The sequence below is a fragment of the Elgaria multicarinata genome, chromosome 7, assembly GCF_023053635.1.
Source record: "Elgaria multicarinata webbii isolate HBS135686 ecotype San Diego chromosome 7, rElgMul1.1.pri, whole genome shotgun sequence".
NCBI classification, from domain to species: Eukaryota; Metazoa; Chordata; class Lepidosauria; order Squamata; family Anguidae; genus Elgaria; species Elgaria multicarinata.
Genome location: NC_086177.1, coordinates 30,184,674 through 30,198,364, shown reverse-complemented (window position 1 = coordinate 30,198,364; position 13,691 = coordinate 30,184,674). Strand labels below are relative to the sequence as shown.

The 13,691-nt window shown below is 40.7% G+C and overlaps 1 protein-coding gene across 1 annotated transcript in view; it reads right to left on the bottom strand.

Annotated features, from left to right (window-relative positions):
- The window catches only part of EXOC2 (exocyst complex component 2), a 98,705-nt gene that overhangs the window by 43,475 nt on the left and 41,539 nt on the right, over positions 1–13,691 (bottom strand). Inside the window, exons 12-17 of the mRNA XM_063130304.1 lie at positions 7,881–8,006; positions 7,040–7,164; positions 4,197–4,265; positions 2,090–2,247; positions 758–879; positions 196–257 (exon numbers count right to left, since the gene is read on the bottom strand). Of these exons, the coding sequence (XP_062986374.1) occupies positions 196–257; positions 758–879; positions 2,090–2,247; positions 4,197–4,265; positions 7,040–7,164; positions 7,881–8,006 (662 nt within the window). The remainder of the gene's footprint in view (positions 1–195; positions 258–757; positions 880–2,089; positions 2,248–4,196; positions 4,266–7,039; positions 7,165–7,880; positions 8,007–13,691) is intronic.

The following is a 13,691-nucleotide window of genomic DNA, read 5'->3' as shown; positions in this document are numbered from 1 at the left end:
GTCACTGGAGCTGAGCTTTTAAGAGCACCAAGTCTACCTGAATTTGTGGCATGCTAGGCAGAGCAGGGTTTGGAAGGCAGGACAACTCCCCCTTCTTCCCCCTGAAGAAGCAACAACAGAGTCTGCCAATGTGCTCCAGTGGTGGTGTAGGAATGCCTCCTGTGAAAACCCAGGAGAACGCAGCAGTATACCCACCAAACAGGTTAGGCCTTCATTATCCACAATCCAGTCTTCCTTCTCAGCTAATCTCTTCACATCTGCAAACGGGGAAAACTTTCAAAACTGTCTTCTCATTAAAAACAAATAATAACCACCCCCCTAGCATAATGAGAGAAAACACACCAGACACCTTTCTCTCCAACTGTAATGCCATCATCTGAGTACATTACCACTAGTACCTTTAAAAACACACCACCCTGCACCATCTTTTTATGTAACAAACATGCTGACAGCAAAGCAGATCAATTAATTATATGCATGAAACAAGCGGAGTGCAATCCATCCTATGTTTAAAAAGACTGTGTGTGAAATAATTATTTTAAGATAAAGCACAAGTGTGACATATTGCACCTACAATGGTGAAAGTATTCAATTGAATTTAGTTTTAAAAGGACTCTATACATCCACACACTCTAAACCAAGAATACGGATAAAGATAAATTCAGACATATAAAGGTGAAATTACAGGAAAGGACATCAGCTAGGAAAAAAAATCACTGAGCACACTAGTGTTGATAAGAGATATAAAAAGTTATACCTTCAGCTGTATGTTGTAAAGTAATCATTATACAACGGACTCTGAGATCAAAAATAAGATCTTGGATGATCTGAAGCATATCATTTGGTATTTCAAGAGCAGTAAGAGATTCATAACTAAGCCTGGAAAGCCAGAAAAATAAAACGAGGTTATAGCCAGCCTAAAGTTTATTATAAAGTTCAGAGTCATAATTACTTAAGGAAGATAGGAAGCAGCCTTTAAAACAAACAGTGCTTCCTTTACCACACCTTTCTCCCCATTTTCTGCGACAGCCACTGTATCTTCACTTCTCCACACTGGGTTAATACAGTAATGGCAATTCAATCCCCAAACTCTGGAAGTACTCACACTTTTTTCCTCCTATAAGTATGTGTCACTAATTGGCCCTGAAGAAGCTAGAGATGACAACACCAATGCTTTGAGAGTGCACACTTCACATTCTACCACAGCTCTCTGGCAGCGTCAGAAGACAGCTTTCCCCAACCTGGAGCCCTCCAGATGTTTTGGACTACAACTCTGAGCATACCATGCTGGCTGGAGCCGATGGGAGTTGACATCCAAAACAGCTGGAGGATCCCAGGTTAGGGAAGGCTGATGTAAACCAACTCTCCCCACCCACCCCGGCTGACAACTACTTATGGGTTTTGTTTTTTGACTGGTTCCACACTTCCTATCATTTCCATAAATACGTGGCTTGTTAACCACCTACTCGAACCAGAAGTATTGAGCAGACACCCGGCTAGTTGCAGTTCTTAAATACTGTTTGCTCCTTGTTGCTTAAATCTTCCTTGTCGCAAGGAGAACCACCTATCTTCCATGGTGGTCCATTTGGACCAGAACTAGGGTTCTATAGCACTACAATTCCAGAGGTCATTTTGGATTATTTGATTTTGCAAAGGACCCCAAAACTGGGCCAGAAAATACATGGAACGCTCTTCCAGAACACTTGAGAACTACAAACTCAATCACTGCTTTTAAAACTCAGCTAAAAACTTTTCTTTTCCCTATAGCCTTCAAATATTGAGTTTGTTCTGACTCTATACTGTTAGCTTCTCCCTACCCGGTGCCTGTTTACACTTCCCTGTGCCTGTTTGCATTCTCCTTCCCTCTTTATTGTTTACTACAACTTATTAGATTTTAAGCCTATGCGGCAGGGTCTTGCTATTTACTGTGTTATCTGTACAGCACCATGTACATTGATGGTGCTATATAAATAAATAAATAATAATAATAATAATATAACATATTATTACAGTGATATTACCCTGAAACACAGATATTACTGTGCTTACCTAACTAACTGTCTGTATGACATGATATTACTGTGCTCACCTAACTGTCTGTATGACATGAGGTAACCACTGACTGGAAAGTTCAGATTTCATCTCCCAACCACCGTATTCTCTCAGCTCGCTTTCTCCAAGGCTGAATGGAAGTAAAGCACCACGAATCAATTTGACCAGGGACCTCATCACTTGCTGAATCATTGTCTGTAACAGCAGAAGGAAAGAGCTCATGGATGAACAATGAAATTTATACATAAGCAGTGGTATGCTAATAGGAACAAATAGGAACAAGTAGTCTCTCAGTGAGGACCTTTCATTAGGGTATATTCTTAAAGTACTCAAAATATGAATAATGCAAATATGTAATTCTACATTATGTAATTCTACTCAAATGACCAAAATTAAGTAGGACAAAATCAGAAATGGAAATATATGGACACATCATATGAACAAAATAGCACATTGTTCAGAACTGGCTGCTCAATTACCGCACGGTCCAACCTAGAGGTGTCAAAACCATCCACTTTTCATAATTGAAGAACAGCTTAAGCATTTCTCATATTCAGATTTTGGTAGCAAGTGTATGCAACCACTAATTTGATTCTGTGTCCATCCTTACTACTTAAAAGCCCCACAGAGTTATCAACACTTTGGGGTGTTTAAATCCACCTCCCCAAGTTCTCTGTCTATGTTCCTCCCTGTAGCACTTCAAAGGACTTAGCCATACCAACCCACCAGCTTCTCCTCCTGCAGAACAGTTCCTTTAAGATATATAAGAAGCTGCCTTATTTTGAGGCTGACCACTGATCCATCTAACAGCTGCAGTCTATTCTAACTAGGAGCAGCACCCCAACATCTGAAGCTGAAGATTTTCTCTGCTTTGCTTCATGGTTCTTTAAGATGTTGTCGATTCAAAAGGATGCCCTCACCCACCCACAGCTTACTTAAGATTCATCGTAGCTTGTGGATAAGCTAAGGGGTGCTTGTGCTTAGTGTAGCCATCAGCTGGTGGGTATGGCCTCAGCTCTACTACCAGCTGATGATGGAAGTGACTCTGTCAGCTCAGCTCACAGAGCCTATAGGCCAGCCTTCCTCAACCTGGGGCGCTCCAGATGTGTTGGATTACAACTCCCAGAATGCCCCAGCCAGCTCAGCTGGCTGGGGCATTCTGGGAGGTGCAGTCCAACACATCTGAAGCGCCCCAGGTTGAGGAAGGCTGCTATAGGCAAACTGGAATTGCGAACATCAAAAAACAATAAATGTTAGCAAATGAGGTACGAGTAGTAGCAATGTGGGATATCAGAATGGCGACAGAGCTTATAAAGTGGACTGCTGTAGTAAATTACTTAAACTGAAAAAAAATGGATAAAAATAGTATGGTTCGAACATAGTTTGAATTATGTCAAACTAGTCTTTGATGCTATTGGTGAACTGGGTAACTAGTTTTTGATGCCATTGGTGAACTGCTGAATTGTTCGATTTATTCTAGATTACATGTATACAAAACTTTTTAAAAAGAGGGCAGAGCTATTAATGATTATGAATTCAATAAGTCATGCTAGAGGAAGTCTGTTAGGGCACTGGGACTTTCTCCCTCCCTCTTCCCCATTGCACTCCTCTGCCACCATTAGAAAGGTTTTGCAGTCCTCTGGAGCAGATTTTGAGGTGTGTGTGTGTGCGTGTTGGTTTCACTGAGGAGCTACTTCTGCCAGCAGAATGACACCGCTGGATACAACCCCTTACCTACCCCTCCACCTCCATTTTATTTAACCTTTTCTCAAGAAGTAGGTAATACATATTGCCACCAGGAGGAACATACTACAGGCTTATGACATTGTCACAAAGAGGGTGTGCCAGTTCTTGTTCTGATTCTGTGCTCCAGCTGCTTGGATGGCAAACTAATGCCTGAAGCAGGGTGTCCCTGCCAGTAAGAATGAACAACTCATAAAGCTTTAAAGCCATTACCTCAGGAGTTTATCTAGAGACAGCAGCAGCCTGAGTAAATGAGTGCGTAGAGGATTGTATCCTTCAGTAAATCAAATTAAAACGTATGATTAAAAACATTCACGCAACAAGCCTTCAAATGTTAAATCACAGTTTGCTTCCAAAAGGTTTACATCCTTCCAGTCTGGAAGCCTGAACACCTAACTTACCTTAAAATCATTTTGTCTTTGTCTAGCATTCTTCTTTGATCTTTCCATCTGACCTGATTTTTCGGCAGTCTTGCAAAACATACAAACAAAACAGATGCTATTGATACTCATCAGTAACACATTAGCATTCTGTGAATTCCATTTTAGCAATAGTAAAATCAGGTTAGTATAAAAATATTTCAGAAAGTGGAAAAGTTAGTTCAGGCTTACGTTATGTATTAGTATGCCAATATACTTGGTAAAATGAAAGTGTTTTCTATCCCAATAAAAAGGTTTTAACTGATATTACTTCTGCAAATCCTTTTAGTATCTCACAAAGTAGTTTTCTAGAAAATGCTCCTATACAACTCACCAAAATTTTTTTACAGCTAAACCTATTTTTAAGAGTAAGTATAATGTAATGAATGAATGACACCTAATGGACAGAAGGTATCATAGCAATTCTGGAGTTGAGAAAAATGCCTCTCTTTGTGCTAGAGCAGCCTTCCTCAACCTGGGGCGCTCCAGATGTGTTGGACTACAACTCCCAGAATGCCCCAGCCAGCTGCTGGGGCATTCTGGGAGGTGTAGTCCAACACATCTGGAGCGCCCCAGGTTGAGGAAGGCTGTGCTAGAGGAAGTCTGTTAGGACACTGGGACTTTCTCCTTCACTCTTCCCCACTGCACCACATAGAAATCTGCTCTGGAAGATTTCGCAGGCCTCTGGAACAGAGTTTGAGGGCATGCCTTTAAGTTAAAAAGAATATGAGTTTGGTGTCTGACATTTTAGGACATACTTTAATGAGAAATACTGAAATAACTGTAGCAGAATCCACATTTCATATATTATATTCAAGAATAAACCATTCAAAGTAAGCTAAAAAAACACCTTTTGTTATATAACTATCCTTTCTACTTTTTAAAGAGGTAATCAGACTTTGCCTATAAGAATGAACCCAAGCACATACTGTCCAATTAAAATGTTTTGCTAAACATTGAAAGCTGATTCACCTCATCTTGTCTGCATATCTTGAATATTTTTAGGATTCAGCTAAACTTGTGCTTACTTCCTGATTGCGATACATAATCCTGACCTCAGGGTAAATTAATCAGGGAAATGGGACTGGTCAATGGATGGTTCTACCTTTGAAAATGGGGTTAGATTAGAGGACCTCTGGTCCCTCTCAACCATATACATTCTATGAACACAAAAGTGTATTGATAGTACAGATTTTTCACCTCCTCCCACCAATTTTGCTGAATAGGTTAACCCCTTCCTGTACAGACATTTGTGGTAAGTCCAACGGTTAGATTTTGCAGATTCACTGCATGCAGAATTAGGTCTCTGTTTAGTTACAAACTTTCTAAGTCAGTTAAAATACGTTGGCTACTTTAAACTGGTATTGAAGACATGTAGAGAATCCTTATGACAACAGAAAACAAACCATGCAGCTCATTACCATTCTTTTCCTTTCAATCATTGCTCACCACTTTCATGACTGATTTATGCACTGGTGGCTTATTTTGGCTTCATGTCAGTCTCTGTTTTCAACTGTTCTTTTGGTTCCAATATGCCAGAAAATGAGCAGCAGCCATAAAAACTTATAGGCAAAGCGGGATGCAACATAAATCTGGAACCTAGTTCACCATCACTCCAAAGTGTGGACACCATTTTAAGGCACAGGGGCTCTGGATGTTGAACACATGATGCAGTTGAAAGCCCAGACTCCAAAGAATTGGAAGGGGAAATGGCTAACCCCCTCTCCCTCTATCGGAACAGACCTGGCCCCATGGTTTGGGAAAGCCCTGGCAAGAGGTCTAGTGCCCCTTCGCTAGGCAGGTCCTCTTCTTCAGCCCCCTCACTGAAGCATAGGGTAAATGGCAGCTGTGGCTGATGTTTGCTGCTGGCCCACCACCATTCATTCTCCCAACTGGGTGGCAACGGCTACTAGGAATAGCTGAGTTATTGGTAGCAAAAGGGGGATGTTGAGAAGCTGTTGCCAATAGCCCCATTGCCACCTAGAGAGTTAAGGCAGGCAAGTGGCACCTGCTTTGGAGTAGCATTTCATGGGAGCTCCCCCGACTGCTGAATCATTGGCAGCTGCTCAATATTGCCAACTCCTGATGCTGGCCCTGCATCAGAAGCAATCTAAAAAGTGAACACCATTAGCATGGATCACACATATATCCTGCATTTCATATATCTTGTGTTTCTTTCAAGAAGCTCAAGGCAGTGTATGTGGTTCTCCCCCCCCCCCCGCCCGCCCCCCACATCACACTCACAACAACCCTGAGTAGGTCAGCTTAGGCTGAGACATACTAGCTGGCTCAAGGCCACCCAGTCAGCTGCATGACTAAATGGGGATTCAAACTAGGGTCTCCCCAGTCCTAATCCAAGACTCCAACCACTACACCACAGTGGCTCTCAAGAAATGCAAGGACAGAGTTTCCAGATGTACTAACAAGTTGCACACTGGCTCTTCCTTAGCTCTTCACATAATTGATAACTGTTTGACTGGCAAAGGGGATGGAGAGAAATCAAAGCAAAAGAAGCCTGAATAAATAAGTCTTTATTTTATGATCCTCCTAGAACCCGAGAGGCAGGGTGGTGTAGTGGTTAGAGGAGATCTGAGTTCTAGTCCGCATTCAACCATGAAGTTCACTGGATGACTTTGGGCCACTCACTGACTCTTAGCTTAACCTACCTTACAGGGTTGTTGTGAGGATAAAACGGAGAGAAGGAAAGTGACCAGGTAAGCAGCCTTGGGTTTCTTGCAAGAGTAAAAAAAAGGCAGGATATAAATGTAACAATAAATAAATAAACTGCTGAAAGTACCGGAAAGGCTGAATACAGAAGGACATACCTCACTAAAGAGGCTCCCATTAACGTAAGAAATCCAGAGTTTCCAGAAGTTGGGGAGCTGGCTTACGACAAGCTTTGTTAGCTTTTCAACAAAGGCCACTTGTTGAGGAGCTTTAAATCGCCACGCTAGAAAAAAAGAAATAGTAAAACCACGTGTTAACTAAAGCAAAATCAGTACTAGAAAGGAATCATTGTCAATGGTTGACTGTAGAGTGGAGAGGAGATTCATAAACATGCAAAATCAATAAATATGCTAAATAACATTGAAACACAGTCTTAACCCTTGTGGCTTGTTTGTTTCACAAGTTCATCTGAAGAAGGGCGCTGAGCTGATATTAACAAGTTTGATTCAGCATGCTGGAATAATTAATCTAATTAGCTCCTCTTAACACTGAATATCTGGTGACAGTACGCTAAATGGATACTGCGAGGAAAGAGAAAGATACAGAACAAGAAGAGCAACTCTTCCGTGTATTCCAACCATTTAACAGATGGTTTTATTTTAATTCTTGCAATGGAAGGCTGAAATAGTGCAGAGTGCTACTTCCCCAAACTGGTGTCTTCCAGATTTTTGGACCGCAACTCCACTCAGTTTCAGCAAGCATGGCTGATGGCCAGGAATGCTGGAGATGAAGTCCTAACTATTTGGAAGGCACTGGGGTGGGCAAGGCTGGCCTCAGGCCGCTTAGGGAGTTCATAGCAGTGGTAGGAACTGAACCCAAGACTTCATGATTCATAGCTCAGTATCCTACCCAGTATGTTACACTAGCAAAGTAGAGGGGCTTCATCAAATTGCAACAGTGTTTCTCAAAAAGCAGGAGAACGAAAACGCTAGCACCTACTTTCATCACGACTGGACTGATTGCTGCTACCTCTTTTCAGTGAAGCGCTCCGACTGAGATGGCCAAGTGAAGATGGACGCACTTCACTGTCCAGATCCAGCATTGGACTCTGCACTAATGGATTACCTGAGGAGGACAGAGGAGGAGATAAAGGGTTCAGCTACTGGCATTAGGCATCTGCTGATTCTGAACAGTGTTAAGTTTATAACATAGTGCTACGAAGTGAAGATGCATGGGGGGAAAAGACACACACTTTTATATTTCTTAGAACTGCCTACCAAAACAAGTTGCATGTACTCCTTGCAGTGACTGAGGAGAAGAAAAGCTGTCATATGTGATGCATACAGAACAGTTGTTTTCTCGTTATGTCCACAGGACATGCATGCTTATCTGGTTGTAGTATTGTATGAGGATTACATACTTCCTCCGTATGACGACAGGCAGTTCATAAGTCAGCTGAGCTAAGGGAGTGAATAGACACTGCATTCCTCGGTTTCTTTCAGCGCTCTGTGCTGGTGTGTGTGTGCCCTCATACCCCTAACTTGTAAGCTTCTAAGCAGCGTCTAACTGACTTGCTGAAAACAGAGAATTGGAATAGATGAATCTTGGGTCTGATCTAGTACAACTAGCTGTGTATTTTTTTGTAGATAACACCCTAAAAAGACCACATAAAGTATATGGATGCTATCGATGCTAAGGAACAACTTGAAATATCACAGTGAACATAGGAAGCCTTTACTGAGTAAAATCATGATGGTTTCCTCCCAAAGTAGCATCAGATCCTGCACTTCCTTGAATGACCGGCTGTGGTTTTATTGGAACTCAGTTTTATCAGAACTCTGTTTCTTTTTAAAAATAGTAATTATTTCAACATGGTGTTTTTATTCTTTTATCTTATCTGCTGTTCATCATTCTGAAATCTTTGGATATGAAGCAGTATACAAATATTGTAAAAAACAATAATGATAAAATAAGTGAATGAATAAACAAACAAACAAACCAAGGACATGAGGCTAAGTGAATGCACGCTCAAAGATGTTGCTTGAAATTCTAAAACCTCCTTTGCCGACAAGTAGCGGCTTATCTGCACACTCACTCAAAGCCACCCACAACCATATCTTACTCACTTATAACACACCTGTGCTCCACAGCCTACATCAAAGTTAAGTTCTTGAGATTATACAACACTACCATAATGCAAAGCAGATCATTGTCTATAGTATGGTGATGGGCTTTCTGCCATTTGCCACTTCCTTGCCCATGATGGCAGAGGTGGGCTCTACTGCATGAGCTGATGCACACAAGTATCACTTTTGTGATATGAAGTATAGAATTAAGCAATACGGAATTGGGTGAGAGGTAGCAGAGAAAATCCACCCCTCTACCCTAAATTATGGGACCACAGAAGGACATTTAAGCAAACCTTGGACAGTGAAGTACTGGGGTGCTAGAGCATCTAGTATGCAGCCTTCTATAAAGTTGCATTAGGCAGTTGGGTTGGTGAAGCAGGGGAATTCACAACCTCAGAATAACTTTAAAAAAATACTCAATAGTGCTGCATGTCTGAGCAATTAACAAAACCCGGTTGAAGAGGGAGGAAAAACTGGGTCACAACCTACACCCACAAAGTACCAGTTACACATGTGCACTGACAATACCACACTGCAGTTACAAATATTATGACTTATTTGGGAAATGGCTTTTCCCCTAATACAAAACATGTTTGGTGGCTTGATGCAGTATTCTCATAACAGGAAGCATCACTTAGAGAATCCGGACAATCTGCCATAAACTGGAAACAAATACAAATTGATTCTCCACCCCCACCCAAAGCAAGGCGGCTGTAATGGCAGATAACACAATTATCTAATTTATACATTGGCCCCATTCAGAAGACACCTTAAACCATAGCTTTAACCACGGTGACTAAGGCTTTTTGCCTTATTCACTGTGGTTAAAGACGTGGTTTAAGGTGTCTTCTGAACATGGCCTGGCTTTCTGGCTGAACCACTGTAGTTAAAGCCGTGTTTTAAGGTGTCTTCTGAACGGGTCATTGTGTGCATAGAGCAAGGGTAGGTAATATAGTGCCATGGGCAGCAATGTGCTCCTGGACACCTTTCTTGATGTCCACCAAGGTACCCTACACCTCCCACTTAAAAAAAGAAAAATTAACCCATTTTGTGTAATACGTTTTTGTTAGTGCTGAAAAGTCTGGGTTCAAAGGAGTTATTTAGTGTGTTGGGGATCAGATTCCATCTCTGCCTTGTACCCAGTCTCTTGGGCAGATTACTTGTCCTTTTGCCACACCTCCCATGGAAGCTTTTTGTGGTGGTACCCAGGGCAATATCTCAAATTGCCAAATGTACCTTTGGCCTACCCCTGCCACAGAACATCAGCAATGGACTGGTTCAATTCCTTTCAATCATGACATTCAAAGGGTCACTTTGGCCCAACCTACCTCAAAAGAAGGTAAAATTGGAAACAAAGGTGCCCCTGGCTCCTTGGGGAAATGGTGGAACAAGGGCAGAAAATATTTAACATTACATGTAAGATTATCAGGCCAAGAAACAGTGGGAAATTTGGGGATATTCACTCAGAGCACAGTTGGGAGGAACTAAGCAGTGGCTTTCACAACACAACTGGTTTACAATATAGATTTACTGTACTTCTGCAAACCTCAGGACTCCCCCAAAGTATGCTAATACTTTCTTCTTGTTTCTCAATGGCCCCGTTTTGGCTCAGATTTTGTTGGCACTCCTCTCTGCAATTAGAGGAAATACAGAGCTCTTGTAGATCCATTCATATGAGCTGTCAAGTTCTTAAAGAATAACCAAGATATCCTTTATGTGTGTAAAGTTTGGCTCTAGGTGCATAAGTGTAGGTGCAAATGGGAATACAGTTTTGTAAACCCGTGAACTACTTCAGAAATTCATCACTAAAAAACTACCCTTAATATACTGCAACTGAACTAATATTACTACTGGAAACTTAATGCAACCTGTGCCTCCTTATCCCTTGCCTTCTTCCCACCAAGCTAAGTCTCATTAAAACCTATCTCTCAACATCATGAAAATGCACCCATTCCCTTATGCACCCCCATAGATGATGATGATGATGATGATGATGATGATGATGATTTATTTATATAGCACCATCAATGTACATGGTGCTGTACAGATTACACAGTAAATAGCAAGACCCTGCCGGATTATTGCATTCCATTTTTAGCTGCATTCCCCTCTTCCCGCCTATCTTCTTCAATCAATACAGATTCAGAATACCATTTTCAGAATAATTGCTCCACTGTTTCACCTGTATACTCCCATATCTCTTCTCTGTAGTGGGCTCTCCCACACTAGAGGCAGCTGGACAGCCATCTGTCAGATATGCTTTAAACTGGATTCCTGCACTGAGCAGGAGATTGGACTCAACGGCCTTATAGGCCCCTTCCAACTCTACTATTCTTCTTATGGCCCATCTAGATTACAGTTTAAAATTTTTTGAAATTGGATTCTCTTAGCTTCTCTCCAAAGTGATTTGGGTACTGCATTATAGGGTATTTTAGGATTGCAATTCTGAAGCTGTTCAGTTCCTTTGCAAATGTACACTTTTTTACATGTTCTAGAAGAGAAACCCAGGCATTGTACAGGTTATCTCTAAAGCTTTTGATAATACATTACTTTGAAGAAAACAAATAATTTGTGTGGCATAGAGCATTAGATATTAGGAAATGTGGATGTTTGCAGGCTGTTCGTTCTTTGGATTTCTCTAATGTTTCAAATTATTATCTTATATCATTTCAGATAGGCATATGTGTGCATGTATAACACACTGCCATTGTTGAAGAATGCTGGTAGCAATATTTTCATTTTCTTTGTTAATTTCATGTGTAAAGGCAACTTCCCACGAGAAACAGTTTATCTCGAAACATGACAGAAATAAAAGGATATCTTTCTACTTAATAGATGTCTCAACTTGGAAGACAGAAGGACATGTATGTTCCCCAAAGACGCATCAGGGGGCTGAGTCCTAGGTATGCGATGGGACAGCATGTACACTTATTCATGTATCTGGGCTGGTCACATAACAGTGGGTGGCAGTGATGGATATATCCTCCACTGCTTCAAGCAATTTTCTCCCAGCCCACCTCCAATATCAGAAGTGAGCTTGGCCAAGGAGAAAATTTATTGAAGGACTAGAGTGCAGCAAGTTAAAATAAGAGAAGGTACAGGGTTTCACCTTCCTTACCTATACACTGCATTTCATGTTTAAAAAAGGCCTCACCCCATTTTATACATAAACAGCAAAGACATGCAAATAAAATACATGCCTGCACCATCACAGCAATTTAGCTCTTTCAGTGATTACTGGAACAGGGAGCTTTAAGGTTTTGGGGTCATTTGAAGATTCTGATAAGCCGGTCAACTGTTTTGGAGTACTGGTTCAACTACTCGGAAGGGGGGGGGACTTATGAACAGAAACCCATTTTTCGTGGAAATGTACTACAATCCTACTTTATGTATACTCTAAATCCTGGCTGAAAAAGCATACTGCAAAACATTTAATCTTAATGGTCTTTAATTTGTTAAATACTATCAATATGTACTTAATTAATGGCGCACACAGTCTTTTAGGCAATGATAAACAATTTCCCAGTCTGACCACCCATTCGCCTGTTTCACAGAGTAATTTAAGCAATGGCCTAAGTAAGCTGCTTACCCAAAAGGAATTGTTATTCACCCTAGACAAGTGATTAACTGCAAGACTGAGCAAAATCCCACTCAAGAGAAAAACCAGGCACCTATACTGTAAAGGGAAAAAAAGTAATAAATATATAATTTCCAAAAACACTTGAAAAAATACATCTACTCCTGCAGACGTATAATAGTGGGAGTGTGGGCATTCAACCAATATTTGCAGAATGACTTTTAAACTAATTAAAGTAGTGTTAACCTAACCTCTCTTAAACAGGAAAACCAAACCAAACAAACAAAAAGGAAAGCATACTAATTATGATCCCCCCCCCCCCACAACCCAAAATTCACAAGGGTATTCTAGAAACCCTGTTGAAATTCTAAATGCTTTGAATCACTCCCTTTTACATACATATGGTTTTGGCTCAGTATCTTCAAACTAAGCCAAATAATCTGTAAATTTCCTGAAATTGCTGGAAGAAACTAGCAAGACAAAACAAAATTATTCAGTTGGCATGAGTATTTTTAACTGAAATGCACTTCTTCATATTCTAAAATTATGTCATCTCTCTCTCTCTCTCATTGCATATTCACATCTTAAACATTGTAGTAGAAGTTAATTCCCCCCCACCCGAATGTTCATCTTGCATTGCATGCTTTAAGACTTAGCTGCTATTTATACAGGAAAGAGTGAGAAAAGTATTTTGAAAAGCATTTCTTATTTATGCACTGTACCAAGTACAAAGGATTTCTTGTATTTCCGCCAAAAATGATGGCATAGTACACTGGTATGATTATTGCAGAAAATACACGAGCTAAAAAAGTGGTCCTGTTGCAGTATCCGTTATAAAAGCTTGCCTGATAGTAGACTGATATGATGAGAGCATGAATACACTAAATGGCCCAAAAGCCACAATGGTTTGTTTATTCACCAATAATAGAAAACAGGGCAAAGAATACTCTCTTGTTCCAGTAGGAACCACATCATCAGCTTGCAATAGTACCAGGAAAAGAAAGTTTAACATGAAACTAATTTCTTAATTGGTTGTCTAGCATTACAAGAAAGTACAACACAGGAGCAGAGAGCTACAACAGCACATATACCCTCAGGACTAAT